Below are 25,042 nucleotides of genomic sequence, written 5' to 3'. Positions count from 1 at the left end.
GAATGAAATAAATTCAAACTTCTTCATCCTTTTATCACTGGGTATTTCGTGACGATGCATAACAGCTTTAATCCTGCCGAGCAGAAGGAGCTCAGGTATGCCAGCGCAGTTAGGAGAGCTTCCCATGAAGGTGTGTATGTGTGTGTGTGTGTGTGTGTGTGTGTGTGTATGCTCATTGTTTTAGTGTCAAATCCAGCATTGTCCACTTTAGATCACAGGGAACAAGATGACATCGCTCAACCTGGCCACCGTCTTTGGGCCGAACCTTCTACACAAGCAAAAGAGCTTGGACAAGGAGTTTGCTGTGCAGAGTTTTGCCCGTGCCGAGGAGAGTACAGCCATCATAGGCGTGGTACAGAGGATGATCAACACATACGAGACCCTCTTCATGGTAAGCTATCTCTTATGGAAAACGCTAGAACATGGCGCCAATGGACAGATAGATAAGCTTTTATCACAGTAGATAGACGACAGGGTAAAAAAGTTGCACAGCTGACAAACAATTTCACTATCTTAGTCACTGCTCCCCATTCCAGGAAGAATTGTGTTTAGAGGAATTCTCAAGCTTAATAGAGTGGCTCCATCTAATGAAATGTAAACATGACATTTATACATTTTCGAGAAGGCTTAAGCCTCGTTAAACCAAGCCCCAGTACAGAGAGGCTTAATGAACTCGTGCCGTTGTTTTTCACTCCTGTGCGTGTCCTTGTAATGTCTAAGAAAAGGATAACCAAACACTTTTTGGAACATGGATTATTTTTTTAATTAAAACAACATTGAATTTAGCCTTTCCTACCTATAGAAACGCATTGAATAACACATACATAAATGGCAAAAAAAATAAATCATAAAGTTTTGACGTGTCTGTCCTATCTAGAAGATACAGTATAAGAAAGCTCAGGAAATGTTTTTGTTTGTTTCTCAAAACGACCTCCGTACTACCATTCATTTGTATAGGTTACCTTCAGAAGGGTCCCATGACACTTGTGGGGGTCATAGAGCAAAAACACCATCAAAAGTTCGTGAGAGTCTCATCATTCCATAGAGTGGTCATATTAGTTTTGTAGGCCAAACCGGTCGGAAGCTATAGACATTTTTGTGATAAGACCAATTTCAGGGCTGTCTCATGGTCTGACGAACACCGTTGTAGCTCAGCAAGCTTCCACCGCAGATGCAGAAGGCCGACATAGGTGGATGTGATGGGTCGAGATGCAGCCCATGTAAAAAACTGATATCTCTAGTTTAAACTGACAGATTTTGATGGGAATTTTTTTATTATGTTACTTAGAGAGACGCACAGGTGTAGACTCTTAAGGAATATTATTACAGTCTCCTTTCGGACCAAGCTCTTTTTTTCTGAAAGAGGCAATTCGCAAAAATCTGAGGGATGGACCTGGAGAAATGTAAACACTCTTAAATTCATAAACAGAGCAAGGATTGACCTTCCAAGATATACAAATGATAGTATTTGTATATTTTGAGGTAATACATAGTATTTGTTTACATTTACAAGGTTTAAAAACATTGGAGTAAAATAAGTTTATATTTTAGTTTCTGATAGGGTACAACAGTTGAATTTAGCTCATGAGGCATTTATAAGTTATATTCGTCAAGAACCAGTGAGTATGGATGTAGCAACTGTGGATGACCTGTTTAACCTAGCTCTATTTTTCTTAACCTTAGTCTGTAGGACCTTCCAACACAAAAACATGTTAGCCTGTACACAACATTCTCTTGGCCATTGTTTAATCTAAGCAATAATCTAATATGCATGCGTTAACATATGGTACTGTAGCTTCAAACTGTACATGAACTGCTGTAAATCTTGAGCGATATTATCAATCTCTTGACACATCCTTGCGTCAGTTCTTGTAATTTAGTGTTTCAGAGTACATATTTACAGATTTCAGACCCCTTGACTCATCCACATTTTCTTACGTTACAGCCTTATTCTAAAATGGATTAAATTGTTTTGTTTTTCCCTCGTCAATCTTAACACAATAACCCATGATGACAAAACAAAAACAGGTTTTTAGAAATGTTTGCTAATTAATACAAAATACAAAACTGAAATATCACATTTACTTAAGTATTCAGACCCTTTACTCAGTACTTTGTTGAAGCACCTTTGGCAGCGATTACAGCCTTGAGTCTTCTTGGGTATGATGCTACAAGCTTGGCACACCTGTATTTGGGGAGTTTCTCCCAATGTTCTCTGCATATCCTCTCAAGCTCTGTCATGTTGGATGGGGAGCATTGCTGCGTAGCCATTTTCAAGTCTCTCCAGATATGTTTGATCGGGTTCAAGTCCGGCCACTGATTGGGCCACTCAGAGACTTGTCCTGAAGCCACTCCTGCATTGTCTTGCCTGTATGCTTAAAGACGTTGTCCTGTTGGAAGGTGCACCTCCACCCCAGTCTGAGGTCCTGAGCTCCCGGGAGCAGATTTTCATCAAGCATGCTGCCACCACCATGCTTCACCGTAGGGATGGTGCCAGGTTTCCTATAGACGTGATGCTTGGCATTCAGGCCAAAGTGTTCTATCTTGGTTTCATCAGACCAGAGAATCATGTTTCTCGTGGTCTGGGAGTCTTTAAATGCCTTTTGGCCAACTCAAAGTGGGATTTCATGTGCCTTTTACTGAGGAGTGGCTTCCGTCTGGCCAGTCTACCATAACGGCCTGATTGGTGGAGTGCTGCAGAGATGGTTGTCCTTCTGGAAGTTTCTCCCATCTCCACAAAGGAACTCTAGAGCTCTGTCAGAGTGACCATTGGGTTCTTGGTCGCCTCCATGACCAAGGCATTTCTCCCCCGATTGCTCAGTTTGGCCGTGCGGCCAGCTCTAGGAAGAGTCTTGGTGCTTCCAAACTTCTTCCATTTAAGAATGATGGAGGCCACTGTGTTTTTGGGGACCTTCAATGATGCAGAAATGTTTTGGTAATTTTCCCTAGATCTGTGTCTCGACACAATCCTGTCTCTGTGCTCTATGGACAATTCCTTCGACCTGATGACTTGGTTTTGCTCTGACATGCACTGTCAACTGTGGGACCTTATATAGACAGTTGTGTGCCTTTCCAAATCATGTCCAACCAATTTAAATTTTCTACAATCAAGTTGTAGAAACATCTCAAGGATGATCAATGGAAACATGATGCATCTGAGCTCAGTTTCGAGTCTCATAGCAAAGGGTCTGAATACTTATGTAAATGAGGTATTTCTGTTTTTTTATTCTTTATACATATGCAAACATTTCTACAGACCTGTTTTCACTTTGTCATTATGGGGTATTGTCTGTAGACTGATGAAGGCAATTTAAAAAAAAAATCAATTTTAGAAAAAGGCTGTAACGTAACAATTGTGGAAAAAGTCAAGGGGTCTGAGTACTTTCCGAATGCACTGTACATTATTGTGTCAATATATGGCTCAAAAGTTGGCCTACATCTGAGCAGCTGATTGTTTCTTGAGGGAGTTACTGTACATATCCAGTTTAAGCTAACACAGAATGAGATAGATGTACCAACTCAGTTAAATTCAGATGTCCAGTTAAAGATGTTGTATTTCTGGCCCTCCCAGGTGCCACCTGACCTGCAGAATGAGGTTCTAATGAGTCTGCTGGAGACAGATCCTGATGTGGTGGATTACCTACTGCGGAGGAAGGCTTCTCAGCACTCGTGAGTGTGTGGCCTTCTGTGTGCTTAGATGGCCTTGCACTATGGCCTTCTGAACAGAGTGCAGTGCAGTGCGGTTCGTATGTGTGCGTGTGTGTGTGTGTGTGTGTGCGTGTGCGTGTGCGTGTGCATGTGCGTGTGCGTGTGTGTGCGTGCGTGCGTACGTACGTTGAACAGGGCGGCACTGAAGTTGGGCAAAGCTTAACTTAATGCAAAACTTCTGCTATATTGTGGTGTGAAGAACTCATCGAAGCTCAACATACTGAGGCTTCCAATCCCTACTGGATTGGTTTACATTGGCTGTTGATATGTAGCACTACCAAACATGCCTGCTAGCACCCACATGAGGGTAAAGCTAGCGTGGCCTGTAAAGTTACCCCTATATAGAGTATCTCAGTCTGGAGTAAAAGGATAAAGTGGCTCGCGCTCAGCTCGCCCAGACCAAAACTTATACTTCCAGTGTAGCAGGTAAAAATATTAACTTGTTTTGAGACACCCGTCTCAAATTATTTTCAGTTTGTTTGATTTCAGTTTAAAAATACCCTGCCTAATGGGACAGCCACAGAGCATGCTCAACTTGCCCAACTCCATAACTGCCATAAATGATCCGTATTACACTTGAACAATGGGAATGAACCAGAAAGATCTGTTTCAGGCATTGTAATTCCTTACAGCTTTGTTGTTTTCAGTAAAAAAAAACTAACACTTGGAGCAACTTTAGAGCAGGCTCAACTTGGCCGACTGCTCCGTTCACTTGCTCCAGGCAATAGGACAACCCTTACAGGGGAATGGAAACACTTCAGGGAAGTAAAGCTAAGCAAAGAAATGGGTTTCATCCACTAATACTAAACATGTGCATTTAACATAGAAACATCTCTAAGTTTATTAGCGGTATGTGTAGAGCTCTTAAATCGCCCCTATTAATGACTGATGCCAGTGTGTCATTGTCAGGTTTGAGTAAATTATGAGTTTTAGTGCGGGACGGAAAGTGAATATATGCTGCCACCGGGAGGCGCTTCGCCTCTACTTGGACCAAAAAGTTTTCTCACAACTTTGACATTGAGATCAGGATAACAATAGTAAGGTAAGAAACTGTATACAATTTGTTTTTATGTGGGTAATTATAATCTGTCAATTTTCAAGTATGTTTTCCGATTGATGAAATTAGTCTGTGAAATGAACTTCTGATACAAGCCGAATAGTCAGTCAACCAAAAATGAGACGACGTAGCTAGCTAGCTAGCCTACATGATTTAGCTCATCTCTTGCCTTGTCTTTTTTATTTAAATTTTATTTGACAAAGTAACTGTACAAAATAAAATGCTTAAAGACCATTTGTCATTGGTATTAGCTAAGAGCTCAAATGAACTGGCTAGTGTCTGTTTCAATTTGTGTCTACCACAACTAAGAGAGGGCTGCTGCAGGATTGTTATTTTACTAGTAAAATGTATGATACCCATATAATTATTAGCTAGCTAGCTAGATAACTGGCTACATAGCTAGCTATCTCACTAGGTGTCTGTTTATATGTGATATGATTCCTAAAAATAGTAAGCAATAATTAATGGAACCTAAGCCTGAAGCCTAACCCTTATGATGACAGTTAGCTAATATCTATGACTGGTATTCATCCTGGTCTAGCTGGTAACTTTTAATGATTGTACATAGTGCCATAATTTCCTATGACCGAAAACATCTTCAGGACATCAGAACTGCAATCACTTACCTTGATTTGGACGAAAATGTCTACTTTAACAAGCTCTGGACATTCTGCTTACACGGGACCAGGCCCTAATCCCCTGGACTCAAAAGAAGAATTAACGGGACCTAAAAAACTATAATATTCATTGTTTCTCAGAGTCGGGATTGAATGCGGACATACAGTTGAAGTCAGAAGTTTACATACACTTAGGTTGGAGTCATTAAAACTCCACCACTCCACAAGTTTCTTGTGGATGTACCTGTGGATGTGGATGTATTTCAAGGCCTACCTTTGAACTCAGTGCCTCTTTGCTTGACATTATGGGAAAATCAAAAGAAATCAGCCAAGACCTCAGAAAACAATTGTAGACCTTCACAAGTCTGGTTCATCCTTGGGAGCAATTTCCAAATGCCTGAAGGTACCACGTTCATCTGTACAAACGATTGTACGTAAATATAAACACCATGGGACCACGCAGCCGTCATACCGCTCAGAAAGGAGACGTATTCTGTCTCCTAGAGATGAACGTACTTTGGTGCGAAAAGTGCAAATCAATCCCAGAACAACAGCAAAGGACCTTGTGAAGATGCTGGAGGAAACGGGTACAAAAGTATCTATATCCACAGTAAAATGAGTCCTATATCGACATAACCTGAAAGGCCGCTCAGCAAGGAAGAAGCCACTGTTCCAAAACCGCCATAAAAAAGCCAGACTGCACATGGGGACAAAGATCATATTTTTGGATAAATGTCCTCTGGTCTGATGACCCCAAGCATACTTCCAAAGTTGTGGCAAAATGGCTTAAGGACAACAACGTTAAGGTATTGGAGTGGCCATCACAAAGCCCTGACCTCAATCCTATAGAAAATTTGTGGTCAGAACTGAAAAAGCGCGTGCGAACAAGGAGGCCTACAAACCTGACTCAGTTACACCAGCTCTATCAGGAGGTATGGGCCAAAATTCACCTAAATTATTGTGGGAATCTTGTAGAAGGCTTCCCTGAAACGTTTGACCCAAGTTAAACAATTTAAAGGCAATGCTATCAAATACTAATTGAGTGTATGTAAACTTCTGACCCACAGGGAATGTGATGACAAAAATTAAAGCTGAAATAAATCATTCTCTACTATTATTCTGACATTTCACGTTCTTAAAATAAAGTGGTTATCCTAACTGACCTAAGACAGGGAATTTGTACTAAGATTAAATGTCAGGAATTGTGAAAAACTGAGCTTAAATGTAGTTGGCTAAGGTGTATGTAAACTTCCGACTTCAACTGTAGATATAAATATTGCTGGTGCTTCTATTCATCGTCAAAACCGATCTCTAATAATAAGGAGATCTCTAGTTTTTGCTCACCTGTGTTCGACTACTGCATGATAAGATGCAGAACATTCTATTTACTAGTCAAGTTTTTATCTAGAATTTTTGCAGCTGTCTATTTACCACCACAAACCGATGCTGACATTAAGACTGTACTCATCCTGCTTACTAGCAAAAACTCTTAACAGGAATTACCAGTGACGCGCTCAGTATGGAAGTGGTCCCATGAAGCAGATGCTAAGCTATAGGACTGTTTTGCTTGCACAGACTGGAATATGTTCTGGGATTCGTCAGATAACATTAAGGAGTTTACCACATCAGTCACCAGCTTCATTAATAAGTGCGTCGACAATGTCATCCCCACAATGACCATACAAACATACCAGGGTTTCCGGGAACCAGTAATAGGCGACTTTTGCCCCAAAATCATTAGAAACACAGATCAATTGTCCAATTGGACCCACTCCAATATGCATAGCGCCTCAACAGATCCACAGATGACACAATCTCTATTGCACTCCACACTGCCTTCACCTACCTGGACAAAAGGAATACCTATGTAAGAATGCTGTTCATTGACTACAGCTCAACATTCAACACCATAGTCCCCTCCAAGCTCATCACCAACATCAGGACCTTTATCTTTAACTCTGCATTGTTGGAAAAGGACCCATAAGTAAGCATTTAGCAGTTAGTCTACAGCAGTTGTTTATGAGGCATGTGACAAATCAAATTGAATTCGATTTGTTTTATAATAATCTCTCTCTCTCTCTCTCTCTCTGTCTGTAGGACACTGGTGGACTGTCAATTCTCAGACACTGTAGACATGTCACCTGTTCACCAGGCAGTCTATAGAGGCTGTCCCCATGGTATCATGGCAAACAGTGGCTGGATAGACTGGACATCATGATGCTGAGGCTGAAGACAAGGTTGAGGGACAATCACACCCTCACTGACCTCGCAGTCTAGTTGGGGACACATCCACACTGGATGATGTGTCCCCCATTATCATCAACCATCACTCCTGTGTTCCAATGGCACATTGTGTTACCTAATCCAAGTTTACCATTTTGAAAGGCTAATTGATCATTAGAAAACCCAGCATCCCGGAGTTGCCTTTTCACTGTTGACGTTGTGTTTTGCGGGTACTCAACGTCAACTCCGGGATGCTGGGTTTTCTAATGATCAATTAGCCTTTCAAAATGCTAAACTTGGATTAGCTAACACAATGTGCCATTGGAACACAGGAGTGATGATTGCTGATAATGGGCCTCTGTATGTCTATGTAGATATTCCTTTCAAAAATCATCCGTTTCCAGCTACAATAGTAATTTACAACATTAACAATGTGTACACTATAATTGTATGTTACTTTAATGTATGAAAAATGTGCTTTTCTTTCAAAAACAAGGACATTTCTAAGTGACCCAAACTTTTGAACGATAGTGTATATTTATATTCCAGATTCTGACATGGCTTGTTCTGATATTTTTTTAATTTCTTAATTTTTATTTTTTGGATTTGTGTGTATTGTTCCTTTTGCAAGGCTGGAGACTTTGCAATTCGGAGCTCCCAATTTCTAACACGTATGGACCCAGAACCTAATCATGCAGCTGACCAGATGATGCCAAATTAAGATTTTAGTTTTGGGTTAACTGAGATTATACTGCTCCAAGGAGTGAATGGAATCCACACTTTGATTTTGGTAGAAAAGTCACTGCAGAGAAATCTTATGTTAGCATTTCAGACAACAAAAAAAGTTTTCATTCAGCATAGAGTGTATGTGAAGTTATACATCAAACTATTACAACAGTGTAACTGTTTTGGAATAAAATGGTTTTAAACATCCTCTGTATTGCGTGCTTAATGTTTAACCATTGATACTGTATGTTCTAGGTGCCATGTTGAGACCTTAAGGAGCATCAGGTACTGCTGGAATGTCTACCAATGGCATGTGCTCCTTTTTGGGAGAAATTCCACTGGTCACTCCAAAGATTTATGAAGTATTTTTAAAGTATAAATAGCCCACACTTTAGATGAGACCGTGGGCAAAAATATTTGGTTTATAGAGGCCTATATCAAACATCTTATGAATGATCTTATAAATCATTATTAAATACTTTGAAAGTTGTTTATAAATGTCTGACTAAATAGGTTAACGTACAAATATGTGAGTAATGATTAATACATTATTTGCTAATCAATTATAATTGCTTTATGTGGAACTTCAAAATTTCCCCCCTTATCTGTACATTATGGCATACTTTGTAACTAGGGTGCAGATTCTTCTTCATAATGTCTCTCTCCTCTTTCCAATAGTGGTCCAGGCCTGCCGATGATTGAGGATCCCTTCTCTCTGAGTGAGAGGTGCTGCTCCAGTGACTCCAACAAGGCCTCCAGTGCGGATGTGTCCCCCTATGAAATGAACTCTCCAGTGCTGTCGGAGCTCTTGCTCTCCCAAGACCAGGGGGACAACAGCCCCCTCTCTGACAAGCTCTTCAAGGTCCCCGAGCAGTACACACTGGTGGGCCACGTCAAAGGTTGTCCCAGCGACAGCTACAGTACCACTCACCATCCACAGGCAAAGGGGAATATACCAAGCCAGTTGTACAACTGAATGCATTCAGCTGAAATGTGTCTTCCGACATTTAACCCAACCCGTCTGAATCAGAGAGGTGCGGAGCTGCCCAATGATCAAGTTGTTGGCCATTTCATCTCTGAAAATAGCACTAATACACTGTATTGTATATTGCTGCTTAATATGAAGAATATTTCGGATTTTTCTATTAGACACACCTGATTAACATTTCTGGGGTGTCTGGCATTCCACTCTAAGGAAAAGGTTTATGGATCATCATATCACTGGTACGTTCATTGTCTTTGAATAGCATGTCTCATTCTTTGTTCTTTGAAACTCTGCAACCTAGAATAAATTACATGTTCACGAGGTGGAGATAAGACTTTGATTATGTGTAAATGGTTTCCCCCAGTTTCCCATGGCGACGTTTCAGAATGCAGCTCTTGTGGCTCATTGGAGGGACTCGACGGTCACCAAGGTAACAACAGCAAACAGCGTGTCAGATGAACTTTACACCTCAATTGGTATGCCTGAGTGCAGGCCACATCCCCCAATGACTTGCTGCAGCAGTAGCCCTCTGACGAAGAGAGGGCAGAGATTGGAGGATACAGACCTGTTATTACTTCACTGACCACCGGGCCAACCAGGGGGCTGCAGCCCAGAGGACATTGCGCTAATGGGTGGAATGGGACAGCCTGCCAGTCCCTCCCTCAGAGGCAGGCCTAGCGGCAGGGTGGATGGAAGGCATCCCCCTTCCTACTCTGGACCGCTCAGAGGAACTTCTCCACACCTTCCCTCTAACTTTCCACGCACTAACCTGGATGTGTGACCCAAACAGAATCCATAACTGCCCCCTGCCCCCAGGGCAGCAGCAGCCCTGGGCCCCAGACTGTGGCCCCTACGACCCCCTCCTCTGGTCCTCTGGAGGGGAAGATGTCAGACAGCCCAGAGTTGCAGAGGGAAAGGTGTCAGGTAGGGCAGCTCCTATCAGCAGACAATACACTCTACCAGAGAGTAGATGTGATGTTTATACGCACTCGCTCTAACTACTTCGTCCTTCTCTAAATTGTAGGTTAAACTTACTGAGTTGTGCCAATTGTCTGTGAGTGAATGTTGTCATTTCGCTCTTGATGTGTGTCTTACAGTTTTCATATTTCAGAAGTCTGATTCCAACACTTTGCCACTAAGACAGTACCCCAACTGAGACGCAAATTAGCATCACTGACATGTGACTATCTGAATATTGTTTCCCCATGGTAACTGAATACTTCACTTTCTTTCCTTTATATTTTTATTTTTTTTATTTCAACTCAGAACAATGGTGTGAGAATGAATCTGAATGTATCCTAAACGTATTGGTACTAATAGCCTACATGTAATGCTTATATTTATATTGTAATATCACCCTGTGAGATATAATGCAGATATGCTATAACCAAAATAAAATACAACTTTCTTAGTGAAACATGACATCCAATTATGTTTGAAGCTGCAAGTGTCTTTGTGTTATTTGTATCTTGGTGGAGCTATTGCCAAACAAATGAAAATGGATTGTTTGTGTTTTTTGATAGTGGTATTGAACTTCACTCTTTTGGTCACTTGCTTTTTATAACTCATTTTAATGTTTGTGGCCTTCTGCAACTGATTGTAATAAGTCATTAATTCATTGATTTGTTCATGCATCCAAATAAAACAGTAACTGTCATCTTACTGTTTAGATTATTTGAAGGGAAAAAATTAAACTGGAAGATACAGAACATTGTGAATGTAATTCCACAATGTGGAGTATAGAAAGAGAAAAGCATCACTCAGTTTGTGCTTGAATGCCACTGTCATGAAATGTACCAAAAGCTAGTTTGTTTTTTTCTTCTCCCCTATAATTGTTTTATAGCTTTTGAGGGGGAATGAAGGCACTGTACTAAGATAAAAATATGGTCATGACTTTCACTGAGTTTTTTTCATTGTTGTTTGAATATTTGCTGGGAAATATTATTTGTTTGTCCTGACCAAACATTATGCCTTAGTAACAACCACAGTATTGTCTCTGAGATGGCAAGTCATGCTAGTAAGACTTGTTCATGTTCACCTTGACTTAACATTACGTTGCTAATGCTAATAGTCATGCTTTAGTACCTTGTGCAACATCAGTATTGACATGTTTTTAATCTAATCAAGCTGCTTTAATACTGTATTATTGCCAACTCGAACCCTTCTTCCGCCTGATTGTTTCACTGTATGTTCATTTTCCTATGACTTCCATGATGTGATATTAGTAATTTTATCATCTTGTTATCATCCTCTGTAAAACTATACATAGAAACTAAAAATGGGGCAGAAGGTTATGTGGCAATAACCTCTTACTGTCTTTAAAATGCCTTTTAATTTCTACTTCACAGAGTTCTGTCAGTATGCTCCAACTACTACAAGTACTGCAATGATTTATTCTCGCTCTTACTTCTAATGTGCCCAGTCTGTGTAAAGGGAAGTCAGGAACAATGTGAGTGGTTCACACTCTAATGAACTGGAGCGGAAGGTTTCTCTTTTTGCAGCTTCTCCGCAGACTCCATAAAGATTTAATTCTGGCACATTTCAACACTGTAATGAAGTGCCGGAGCCAGAGCTGTCTGGTCTCTGAGAGACCCCTCTCACAAGCCAGGAAGTGGACCAGAGGGTCCCAGACATAACCACAGGGAGTTCACCTCTCCTCTCCCCAGACTGGAACACAGGCAAACCCGCTTCCTGATTACTGGCTTATCTTTTTATGGGTGGGGTGAGTTATCATGCCCAATCCTATATGGTCCTTTCGCCACTTAACTCGGTTTGCTTAAGGGTGGAGTATGATTTTTGTGAGATTATACAAAATATTTGAGCATATAGATGTTGTAAATCAAAATACAGTGTTTGTTGATGTTATTGTGACCTAGATTCAAATCATTTAATTGAACGGCCACAAGAGGGAACCATGACCAAACAGAATGTCCTATTCTCAATGATCGTGTTTTCCTGCATTGCATATCTTTGAATTTGTTATTACAATAGGAATATATAGGAAATTTAGGAATATTTTCTGTATTTCAACTTTTTCTAAATTATAACATTCTATCTTCACCATGGTTGCAATACCTATGTTATTTTGCTGAATATCCATAAATGGTTGTGTATCTTCCTTTTTGTAGGTTTTGGTTATTTACAGAGTGTGTCTCAGCTACTGTTGGATTGCAAAGTTATCTATAATTTACCAAAGCTACCAGTAATTTTGGTCATGAAAATCAAATATATGGCAATCAATTGTAACTTTGGTAATTTATACTGTAAAATGACTGTACAATGTACACATTATATTAATATATAGGATTCATTTATTATATCTGTGTTCATAATGTCATTGGCTTTCTAGTAGTTAAACCATATGAAGCAAGAGAAAATAGCCTAATTAATGAAAAAGCATCTATTTTCCTTATTTAACATTATTTTCAATTCACCGCAAATCTTCCAACTATTGACATTTTTTCCACAACTGCCACCAAAACATTGACAACAAATACATATTGACATAGTAAATAAATAAAAGTTTGTAAAAAAAATATATATAAAACATATTTTATGCTGACACTCTCATATTAACCCATCAGAGCCTGGGCCGAGTCTAAGCCGGGGGAGGGGGTTCTACTAGGCTAAATGGAATTGTTTTAAGAAGTTCATACCAAGGATCATTTAGCTATTTGATTTTGAATTTTAAGACCACTTGAGGTATCAGAAAAATATACAGTGCTCGTCAAAAGTTTAGACACCAATTCATTCAAGGGTTTTTCTTTATTTGTACTATTTTCAAAACTGTAGAATAATAGTGAGGACATCAAAACTATGAAATAACACATATGGAATCATGTAATTTTAGAATCTTCAAAGTAGTCACCTTGCTGTCAGCTTTGCACACACTTGGCATTCTCTTAATTAGCTTCACATGGAATGCTTTTCCAACAGTTTTGAAGGAGTTCCCACATATGCTGGCAATTGTTGGCTGCTTTTCCTTCACTCTGTGGTCCAACTCATCCCAAACCGTCTCAATCTGGTTGAGGGGGCCAGGTCATCTGATGCAGCACTCCACCACACTCATTCTTGGTCAAATAGCCCTTACACAGCCTGGTGTTGTGTTTGTTCATTGTTCTGTTGAACAACAAATTATAGTCCACTAAGTGCAAACCAGATGGGATGGCATATTGCTGCAGAATGTTGTGGTAGCCATGCTGGTTAAGTGTGCCTTGAATTCTAAATAAATCACAGACAGTTTCACGAGAAAATCACCCCAACACCATCACACCTCCCCTTCCATGCTTCACAGTGGGAACCACACATGCAGAGATCATCTGTTCACCTTCTCTGCATCTCACAAAGACACGGCGGTTGGAACCAAATATCGCAAATTTGGACTCATCAGACCAATGGACAGATTTCCACCATTCTAATGTCCATTGCTCGTGTTTCTTGGCTCAAGCAAGTCTTATTGGTGTTGTTTAGTAGTGGCTTCTTTGCAGCAATTCAACCATGAAGGCCTGATTCATGCAGTCTCCTCTGAACAGTTGATGATGAGATGTGTCTTACTTGAACTCTGTGAAGCATTTATTTGGGCTGCAAATTCTGAGGCTGGTAGCTCTAATGAACTTATCCTCTGCAGCAGAGGTAACTCTGGGTCTTCCTTTCCTGTGGCAGTGTCATGACTTCCGCCGAAGTTGGTCCCTCTCCTTGTTCGGGCGGCGTTTGGCGGTCGAAGTCACCGATTTTCATTTTCCTTTGGTTTTGTCTTGTCTTGTATCACACCTGGTTCCAATCCCATCAATTACATGTTGTGTATTTAACCCTCTGTTCCCCCTCGTGTCTTGTCGGTGATTGTTTGTTTGTAAGCTATGTGCAAGTTATGTTCTGGTGTGCGACGGGTTTTGTACCCCCTTGTATTATTTTGTATATTTTGGTTTTCTGAGTTTTTGAGCACAAATTTAAACTGCTCCATTTATACCAAGTTCAATCTCCTGCGCCTGACTTCCCTGCAGCCAGCACGCACCCCCTTACAGGCAGTCCTCATGAGAGACAAGTTCTTGAAATTTTACGGATTGACTGAATTTCAAGTCTTAAAAGTAATGATGGACTGTCATTTAGTTTGCTTATTTGAGCTGTTCTTGCCATAATATGGACTTGGTCTTTTACCAAATAGGGCTATCTTCAGTATACCATCCCTACCTTTTCACAACACAACTGATTGGCTCAAATGCATTAAGAAGGAAATAAATTCCACATATTAAGGCACACCTGTTAATTGAAATGCATTCCAGGTGACTAACTCATGAAGCTGGTTGAGAGAATGCCAAGAGTGTGCAAAGCTGTCATCAAGGCAAAGGATGGCTACTTTGAAGAATCTCCAATATAAAATCTATTTTTATTTGGTTAGCACGTTTTTGGTTACTACATGATTCCATATGTGTTATTTTATTGTGTTGATGTCTTAACTATTATTATACAATGTCGAAAATTTAAAAAAAATAAAGTAAGACCCTGGAATAAGTAGGTGTATCCAAACTTTTGACAGGTACTGTATATACAAAAATTATTTGATCAAAATGTTTTTTTTTTGTTTAACGGTATTCGTCGTCTGAAGAAGAGGAATCATCGGACCAAAGCGCAGCGTGGTAAGTGTTCATGCTTTTTATTGACACTGAACACTATAACAAAAATAACATAGAGAATAACCGAAACAGTCCTGTAAGGTGCAAAACACTAAACAGAAATTAACTACCCACACAAACCATGTGGGGAAAAGCTACCTATGTATGGTTCCCAATCAGAGACAACGATAGACAGCTGTCCCTGATTGAGAACCATACCTGGCCAAAACAAAGAAATACAAAAACATAGAAAAAAAGAACATAGAATTCCCACCCAAATCACACCCTGACCAAACCAAAATAGAGACATAAAAAGCTCTAAGGTCAGGGCATGACATTTTGATCTTACTGCTATTAGCCCTTACAAATGCATTAATTACCATATTCACTACATGGAACCGCATATAGTCCCCAAACATTATCAAAAGTAAGTTGGTTCTGAAATATCTCTCATATATCTGAGCGATATAAGAAAGATCAGGAAACATTTGTTATTTTTTCTTTTACATGTATTTATCCACTTATTTTTGGCACTAAACAGTCTAAGCCCTGTCTAAACTGGGGAAGTGAGTGTTCTGCTAAGCTATTTGGAATTGTTTTAAGAAGGTCATAACAAGGATCATTTAGCTATTTGATTTTTAATTTTAAGACCCGTTGAAGTATCCCCCAAAAAAATCAAAAAAAATGATTTGATGTAAAAAAAGAAAATCATAAAAAAGTGATCTTACTGCTATTAGTCCATACAAACGCATAGAATAACAGATTTACTACATGGAACATAATATTTTGGAAGCCGTTCGGAACGCTACAGATGATTTTGTGAGAAGACCGATTTTCAGGGTTTGTCTCATTGTCTGACAAACACCGCTTTAGCTCTGTCACCTTTCACAGCAGATTCGGAAGTGCGGCATAAGCGGATGCGGCATCCAATAAAATAAAAAAAAAACAGATATCTCTAGATTTAACTGACAGATGTTTTTATTATGCTAATTAGATTCCCACTGGGAAGCGGACATCGACCTTAGGTGGTTTAAACACCAATGGTATTCACTAAGTTGATGGTGTATATTTAGTTTACAGCTTTGTCATTCTATTATTTTTAAATAATCTTATAAAGTGTCACAGAGGTCCAGAGACTATTACAGACACCTGTGATAATCTAAAGTACCCAAAGGAGCCAGATTACATAAAATCCTTGAAAGATAACAAAATTCTGGTAGTTTACTGGTAAACTTAGTTTCCAGTAATGTAACCTACCTTTGCAACCCTAGTCTCTGCTCAGTCTCTCAATGCAGACAGTGTTGCGAGTAATACATTTTTGAAGCTTGGTTTAAGTAAAAGATCACTCGGCCTTTGTGCATTATTCAACAAGATCTCCAAGTGGGTGTGTTAAAGATGTACTGCTGAATATAATGTCCAGTCGTCACCCTGCTCTTCGTTGGAAAAATTGCCAAAACAGGACATCTGGCTTCTGTTGTCATAATAAAGCAGTCTACTCCTTGTTAGGCAAAGCTAGGGGATTTACTCAGCACTGAGAAATGTGGTTAAACTTCGTGGGCCATATCTGCCTCCACAGCTGTGTAAAGGCTTTGCTATTCCACTCTGGCCACCAAAGAGCTCGTCACACTCTCTGACCAGGCCAGAGAGACAGAGCAGGATGTCTGGATGCATTTTTATAGGGAATCCAACCAATCCAACCAACCACACTGCTGTTTACTTCCACTTCCCCTTTCCATCTGCACTACAGAGTGAAACAGGCCTTCCTCCACCACCACCACACATGCAAATCCATCCTCTCTAAGAAGAAACAGACCAGGTCTGGGATAGAAAAGCGTCATAGGAAAACAACATTGCTCTGAAGAGATTGGGGCAATGTACTGTAGAGCCAATTGACAAATCTGAAATATTTGATTTCACCTCTTATCAGGGTTGTACTGACAAAATGCATGCTGATCCACTGGCTGGGAGGAGAGGAGTCGGAGTCATTCACAGGGAGTCCATCCTACCTTTTTTACTGGCAGCAGCAGCTGCAGAGAGGACAAAGGAAGGTTGTAGTTGAGACTGTGGGTGGAGATGCAGGAACAACAGAACATCCATTACAACTTATTCAAGAGCAGGAGAATATGTCTCCACTCCACAACCAGTCTCAGTAGAACTGTCACATGCTTTGTTAACAATGTGATCAATGGAAACATTGAACAGCCCGAACATAATGTCTTATGCTGCTTTACTTTAGTACTGCTATTATTCGCTGCTATCCCTTCTAGAAGAAAATATGACGCATCGAGCCGATCACTCGATATTTCTACTAGTATTCTACTAAAACACTCATTACCAATTAAAGAGTCATTAGAAACTCCCATTTGAGGAAGTGAACACCACTTTATGTTAGAGAAAAGGTTCTTTCCGATTAAAGGATTAACACTGATTGCATTAAGCCTCTTCGCCTACAGCATTTCAAAATCTTCTTAGAGGACCCACATGTTTTCACTTGACTTCAGATTATCACCATGACTTTTAAAGATAAGACATGCTTAAGGAATTGGGTGCACTGTTTTGCCAGTCTTTTGATTCTGAGCAATACCTTTATATTTGAAAGGCACAGGACAACATATATATTCTAGGAAACTGGTTTCCTTGATATTTTATTCAGGTATTAGCACCGAGATAAGTTATTTAAATAGCATATACAGGCAATGCCCTAAATCAAATGCACCCCCCCCCCCAAAAAAAAAAACACAAAAAAAACATACATTACTAATTTGAAGTCATCCTTCAGATTAGTAGGACACATATCAAGTCATCTGCATAAAGTACCTTGGCCAACCTGACAGACGTTTTCTCCTTGTCTTTTGCCAGGGTCCTGGTGAGAACGGAGACACCAGCACTGTGGGTGCACCAACCCATCTGCTCCTCCTCATGCTCTTCCTGGCCAAGGTGTTTGTCCCCATACAAATAAAATGAAAATGCTACAGTGACATTGGTCTAGTAAAGTTTCTACTTATACGTTGCCACATTTAGCTCGGTGTATTCCTTGATCCTGTATTCAGCCAGGACATATAATTACAACCTTCCTTCTCAGCCTTTCCTTCTGTTAGTAATTTAATGTGAAACATTCTTGCTCTCACTAAGACTGACAGACCACTGGACAGATCTGCTTTGTTTCATTCTCAATTGGCGGCTTACAGGCGCTTACAGAGGGTAGAGCATACGGCCCAGTACATCACTGGGGCCAAGCTTCCTGCCACCCAGGACCTATATACTAGGCGGTGTCAGAGGAAGGCCCAAAAAATTGTCAAGGCAAGTGGTACCTTGAGCGCCAACTCTAGATCCAAAATGCTCCTTAATTAACAGCTGCTACCACCAAGCCATAAGACTGCTGAACAATTCATCAAATGGCCACCCGGACTATTTACATTGACACCCCATCACCCTTTGTTTTTACACTGCTGCTACTCACTGTTTATTTTCTCTGCATAGTCACTTTAACCCTACCTACATGTACAAATGACCTCGACTAACCTGTACCCCCACACATTAACTTGTTACCGGCACCCCCTGTATATAGCCTCATTATTGTTATTTTACTGTGTTACTTTTGTTTAATTTTTTACATTTTATTTCTTATTTCTTGGTTAAGGGCTTGTAAGTAAGATTTCAAGATAAGGTCTACACCTGTTGTATTCGGGCTCGTGACAAAAAAAAATGTTTCATTTCATTTGAGATGCTTGTTTTAACCTCATATTCAGTCTTCTAGAGCTCTGTTCAGCTACCTCTCCATGTAAAACAGAAGGAATGTCTGCCATTCAAAAGAACATGTTCATTGTTTATTTTATTTAACCTTTATTTAACTAGGCAAATCATTTAAGAACAAATTCTTATTTCCAGTGATGGCCTACCAGAAGGCAAAATGCCTCCTGCAGAGACGGAGGATAAGAAATAAAAATAAGAATAATAATGTAGGACAAAACAAATCAAGAGAGACAACACAACACTGCATATAGAGAGACATAAGACAACAACATAGCAAGGCAGCAACACATGACAACACAGCATGGTAGCAACACAACGTGACAACATGGTAGAAGCACAACATGCTAGCAGTAAAAAAACATGGGTACAATATTATTGGGCACAGACAACAGCACAAAGGGCAAGAAGGTAGAGACAACAATACATCACGCGAAGCAGCCACAACTGTCAGTAGGAGTGTCCATGATTGAGTCTTTGAATGAAGAGATTGAGATAAAACTGTCCACTTTGAGTGTTTGTTGCAGCTCGTTCCAGTCGCTAGCTGCAGCGAACTGAAAAGAGGAGCGACCCAGGGATGTGTGTGCTTTGGGGACCTTCAACAGAATGTGACTGGCAGAACGGGTGTTGTATGTGGAGGATGAGGGCTGCAGTAGATATCTCAGAAAGGGGGGAGTGAGGCCTAGAGGGTTTTATAAATAAGCTTCAACCAATGGGTCTTGCGATGGGTATACAGAGATGACCAGTTTACAGCGGAGTATAGAGTGCAGTGATGTGTCCTATAAGGAGCATTGGTGGCAAATCTGATGGCCGAATGGTAAAGAACATCTAGCCGCTTGAGAGCACCATTACCTGCCCATCTATAAATGATGTCTCCATAATCTAGCAGGGGTAGGATGGTCATCTGAATCAGGGTTAGTTTGGCAGCTGAGGTGAAAGAGGAGCAATTACGAAAGAGGAAACCAAGTCTAGACTTAGTTTTAGCCTGCAGCTTTGATATGTGCTGAGAGAAAGACAGTGTGCCGTCTAGCCATACTCCCAAGGAGGTGACTACCTCAAGCTCTAAACCCTCAGAGGTAGTAATCACACCTGTGAGGAGATGATCCAAAAGGAAGTATATTGAGCGTATTTTTGTACTTGAGCTAACACGCTTTATTTCATTCCCATTATATTATTTCAGTGTAATAAGAAATGAAAAAACAGTGCCTTAAAAAGGTATTCACATACCTTTACCTTCTCAATGTTTTGTCGTGTCACCTGCATTTAAAATGGATTCAATTGAGATTTTGTGTCAGTGATTTACACCCAATGACTCATAATGTCAAAGTAGAATTTAGTTTTTTTGAGAAAGTAATAAAAAATGTTATGCTGAAACATCTTAAATCAGTAAGTATTAAACTCCTTTGTTATGGCAAGCCTTAATAAGTTCAGGAGTAGAAATGTGCTGAACAAGTCATATAATAATTTGCGTGGACTCATTCCGTGTTCAATAACAGTGGTTAACATGATTTCGCTACACTCGCAATAACATCTGCTAACCATGTGTGTGACCAATAAAATTGATTTGATTTAATTGAACTACCCAATCTCTGTAGCCCACACATACAATTATCTGTAAGGTCCCTCAATCGAGTCGTGAGCACAGATTCAAAGACCAAGGAGGTTTGTCAATGCCTTGCAAAGAAGGGCACTGATTGGTAGATATGAAGAATTTAAATTAAACAAATAATCAGACGCTGAATATCCATTTGAACATGGTGAAGTTATTAATTGCACTTTGGATGGTGTATCAATACACCCAGTCAGTACAAAGATACAGGTGTCTTTCTTAACTCAGAGGAGGAAGAGGAAGGAAACTGTTTAGGGATTTTACCATGAGAGCAATGGTGATTTTAAAACAATTAGAGTTTAATGGTTGTGATATGTGAAATCTGAGGATGGATCAACAACAGTTACTCCACATTACTAACCTAAATGACAGTGTCAAGAAAGAAGCCTGTACCAATTAAATTATTCCAAAACATGCATCCTGTTTATAACAAGGCACTTAAGTAATACTGCCAAAAATGTAGCAAAGAAATTAATGTTCTGAATACAAAAAGCGTTATATTTGGGGCAAGTCCAACACAACACATCACTGAGTACCACGCTTTGTGTATTTATGTTATGGCTATGCTTGTCATAGGCAAGGACTAGGGAGATTAAGGAAAAAATTATCACAATAAATCCATCCAATCCATAAATCCATCACACACAAAATCCTAGAGGGAAACCTGGTTCAGTCTGTTTCACTGTGAGGCAAATTCACCTTTCAGCAAGACAATAGCCTAAAACACAAGGCCAAATCTACACTGGAGTTGCTTACCAAGATGACATTGAATGCGCATGAGTGGCCTAGTTGCAGTTTTTACTTAAATCATCTCGAGAGTTTATGCCAAAACTTGAAAATGGCTGTCTAGCAACCATCAACAATCGGCTTGTTGTTCGAATAATTTAAAAAGAATAAGAATAATATTGTACAATCCAGATGTGGAAAGCTCTTAGAGACTTACCCAAAAATACTCACAGTTGTAATCGCCGCCAAAGGTGCATCTTTGTTATGAACTTGAGTGAAGACCCAAAAGCGGTTTTAACAGAAAACAGAGTTCTTTAATGAAAATACAGGAATGGCATAAATCCTCTTCCAACGTTGTCAGGGAAACAAAAAGAACGTTAGTATAGTGCAGGATGCTTCAGCCAGGCAGACTCCGACAGGACAGGACAAGGTGGAAGCAAACGAGACGACAGCTTGCTTCTGGCATCAAAAAACACAAACAAGAATCAGACACTGAAAGTAGCAGGAACAGAGAAAGAAATAGAGACCTAATCAGAGGGGGAAGAGAGAACAGGTGTGAAGAGTGAAAGAGCTAGTTAGGGCAGATGTAGAACAGCTGAGGAATGAGAGACAGAGAAGGTAACCTAAAAAGACCAGCAGAGAGAGAGAATCAAGAGAAAGGACAGGAACAGACATAACAAGACATGACAGTACCCCCCCTCACCGAGCGCCTCCTGGCGCACTCGAGGAGGAAACCTGGCGGCAACGGAGGAAATCATCGATCAGCGAACGGTCCAGCACGTCCCGAGAGGGAACCCAACTCCTCTCCTCAGGACCGTACCCCTCCCAATCCACTAGGTACTGATGACCACGGCCCCGAGGGCGCATGTCCAAAATCTTACGAACCCTGTAGATGGGTGCGCCCTCGACAAGGATGGGGGGAGGGACGAGCGGGGGCGCGAAGAACGGGCTTAACACAGGAGACATGGAAGACCGGGTGAACGCGACGAAGATAGCGCGGAGAAGAAGTCGCACTGCGACAGGATTAATGACCTGGGAAATACGGAACGGACCAATGAACCGCGGGGCCAACTTGCGAGAAGCTGTCTTAAGGGGAAGGTTCAGAGTGGAGAGCCATACTCTCTGACCGCAACAATATCTAGGACTCTTGGTCCTACGCTTATTAGCGGCCCTCACAGTCTGCGCCCTATTACGGCAAAGTGCCGACCTGACCCCCTTCCAGGTGCGCTCGCAACGCTGGACAAAAGCCTGAGCGGAGGGGACGCAGGACTCGGCGAGCTGAGATGAGAACAGCGGAGGCTGGTACCCGAGGCTACACTGAAAAGGGGATAGACCGGTAGCAGACGAGGGAAGCGAGTTGTGGGCGTACTCTGCCCAGGGGAGCTGTTCTGACCAAGACGCAGGGTTACGAAAAGAAAGACTGCGTAAAATGCGACCAACAGTCTGATTGGCCCGTTCGGCTTGACCGTTAGACTGGGGATGAAAGCCGGACGAGAGACTGACGGAAGCCCCAATCAAACGGCAAAACTCCCTCCAAAATTGAGACGTGAACTGCGGACCTCTGTCGGAAACGACGTCAGACGGAAGGCCATGAATTCGGAAAACATTCTCGATAATGATCTGAGCCGTCTCCTTAGCAGAAGGGAGCTTATCGAGAGGAATGAAATGAGCCGCCTTAGAGAATCTATCGACAACCGTAAGAATAACTGTCTTCCCCGCTGATGAAGGCAGTCCGGTGATAAAATCTAAAGCGATGTGAGACCACGGTCGAGAGGGAATGGGAAGCGGTCTGAGACGGCCGGCAGGAGGAGAGTTCCCAGATTTAGTCTGCGCGCAGACCGAACAAGCGGCGACAAATCGACGCGCGTCACGTTCCCGAGTGGGCCACCAGAAACGCTGGCGAATGGAAGCGAGCGTACCCCGAACGCCGGGGTGGCCGGCTAACTTGGCAGAGTGGGCCCACTGAAGAACGGCCGGACGAGTAGGAACGGGAACGAACAGAAGGTTCCTAGGACAAGCTCGCGGCGACGGAGTGTGAGCGAGTGCTTGCTTTACCTGCCTCTCAATTCCCCAGACAGTCAACCCGACAACACGCCCCTCAGGGAGAATCCCATCGGGGTCGGTGGAGACCTCAGAAGAACTGAAGAGACGAGATAAAGCATCAGGTTTGGTGTTTTTTGAGCCCGGACGATAAGAAATAACAAACTCGAAACGAGCGAAAAACAGAGCCCAACGAGCCTGACGCGCATTAAGTCGTTTGGCTGAACGGATGTACTCAAGGTTCCTATGGTCAGTCCAAACGACAAAAGGAACGGTCGCCCCCTCCAACCACTGTCGCCATTCGCCTAGGGCTAAGCGGATGGCGAGCAGTTCGCGATTACCAACATCATAGTTACGTTCTGACGGCGATAAGCGATGAGAGAAAAACGCGCAAGGATGGACCTTGCCGTCAGAGAGAGAGCGCTGAGAAAGAATGGCTCCCACGCCCACCTCTGACGCGTCAACCTCAACAACAAACTGTCTAGAGATGTCAGGTGTAACAAGAATAGGTGCGGATGTAAAACGATTCTTAAGAAGATCAAAAGCTCCCTGGGCGGAAACGGACCACTTAAAGCACGTCTTAACAGAAGTAAGGGCTGTGAGAGGAGCTGCCACCTGACCGAAATTACGGATGAAACGACGGTAGAAATTAGCGAAGCCCAGAAAGCGCTGCAGCTCGACGCGTGACTTAGGAACGGGCCAATCAATGACAGCCTGGACCTTAGCGGGATCCATCTTAATGCCCTCAGCGGAAATAACGGAACCGAGAAAAGGGACAGAGGTGGCATGAAAAGTGCACTTCTCAGCCTTCACATAAAGACAGTTCTCCAAAAGGCGCTGGAGGACGCGTCGCACGTGCTGAACATGAATCGAGAGAGACGGTGAAAAAAATCAGGATATCGTCCATGTAAACGAAAACAAAAATGTTCAGCATGTCTCTCAGGACGTCGTTAACTAGTGCCTGAAAGACAGCTGGAGCGTTAACGAGGCCGAAAGGAAGAACCCGGTATTCAAAGTGCCCTAACGGAGTGTTAAACGCCGTCTTCCACTCGTCCCCCTCCCTGATGCGCACGAGATGGTAGGCGTTACGAAGGTCCAATTTGGTGAAAAACCTGGCTCCCTGCAGGATCTCGAAGGCTGAAGACATAAGAGGAAGCGGATAACGATTCTTAACTGTTATGTCATTCAGCCCTCGATAATCCACGCATGGGCGCAGGGACCCGTCCTTCTTCTGAACAAAAAAAAATCCCGCTCCGGCGGGGGAGGAGGAGGAGACTATGGTACCGGCGTCGAGCGAAACCGACAAATAATCCTCGAGAGCCTTACGTTCGGGAGCCGACAGAGAATATAATCTACCCCGGGGGGAGTAGTTCCCGGAAGGAGATCAATACTACAGTCATACGACCGGTGTGGAGGGAGAGAAGTGGCCTTGGAACGACTGAACACCGTGCGCAGATCGTGATACTCCTCCGGCACCCCTGTCAAATCGCCAGGCTCCTCCTGTGAAGAAGAGACAGAGGAAACAGGAGGGATAGCAGACATTAAACAGGTTACATGACAAGAAACATTCCAGGATAGGATAGTATTACTAGACCAATTAATAGAAGGGTTATGGCGCACTAGCCAGGGATGACCCAAAACAACAGGTGTAAAAGGTGAACGAAAAATTAAAAAAGAAATGGTTTCGCTATGATTACCAGAGACAGTGAGGGTTAAAGGCAGCGTCTCACGCTGAATCTTGGGGAGAGAACTACCATCTAAAGCGAACAAGGCCCTGGGCTCCCTAACTGTCTGAGAGGAATATCATGTTCCCGAGCCCAGGTCTCGTCCATAAAACAGCCCTCTGCCCCAGAGTCTATCAAGGCACTGCAGGAAGCAGATGAACCGGGCCAGCGGAGATGGACCGGAAAGGTAGTGCGTGATCCAGAAGGAGAGGCCTGAGTAGTTGCGCTCACCAGTAGCCCTCCTCTTACTGATGAGCTCTGGCTTTTA

The 25,042-nt window shown here is 41.8% G+C and overlaps 1 protein-coding gene across 1 annotated transcript in view; it reads left to right on the top strand.

Moving 5' to 3' along the window:
* The window catches only part of LOC135547270 (rho GTPase-activating protein 6-like), a 35,913-nt gene extending 23,479 nt beyond the window's left edge, over positions 1–12,434 (top strand). The window contains exons 9-12 of the mRNA XM_064976092.1: positions 212–391; positions 3,572–3,669; positions 9,010–9,555; positions 9,681–12,434. Of these exons, the coding sequence (XP_064832164.1) occupies positions 212–391; positions 3,572–3,669; positions 9,010–9,307 (576 nt within the window). The 3' untranslated portion in view covers positions 9,308–9,555; positions 9,681–12,434. The remainder of the gene's footprint in view (positions 1–211; positions 392–3,571; positions 3,670–9,009; positions 9,556–9,680) is intronic.
* Positions 12,435–25,042: the final 12,608 nt, after the last annotated feature.

Source organism: Oncorhynchus masou, chromosome 10 (genome assembly GCF_036934945.1).
Source record: "Oncorhynchus masou masou isolate Uvic2021 chromosome 10, UVic_Omas_1.1, whole genome shotgun sequence".
Classification (NCBI taxonomy): Eukaryota; Metazoa; Chordata; class Actinopteri; order Salmoniformes; family Salmonidae; genus Oncorhynchus; species Oncorhynchus masou.
This window is presented reverse-complemented; position numbering and strand designations above follow the sequence as displayed.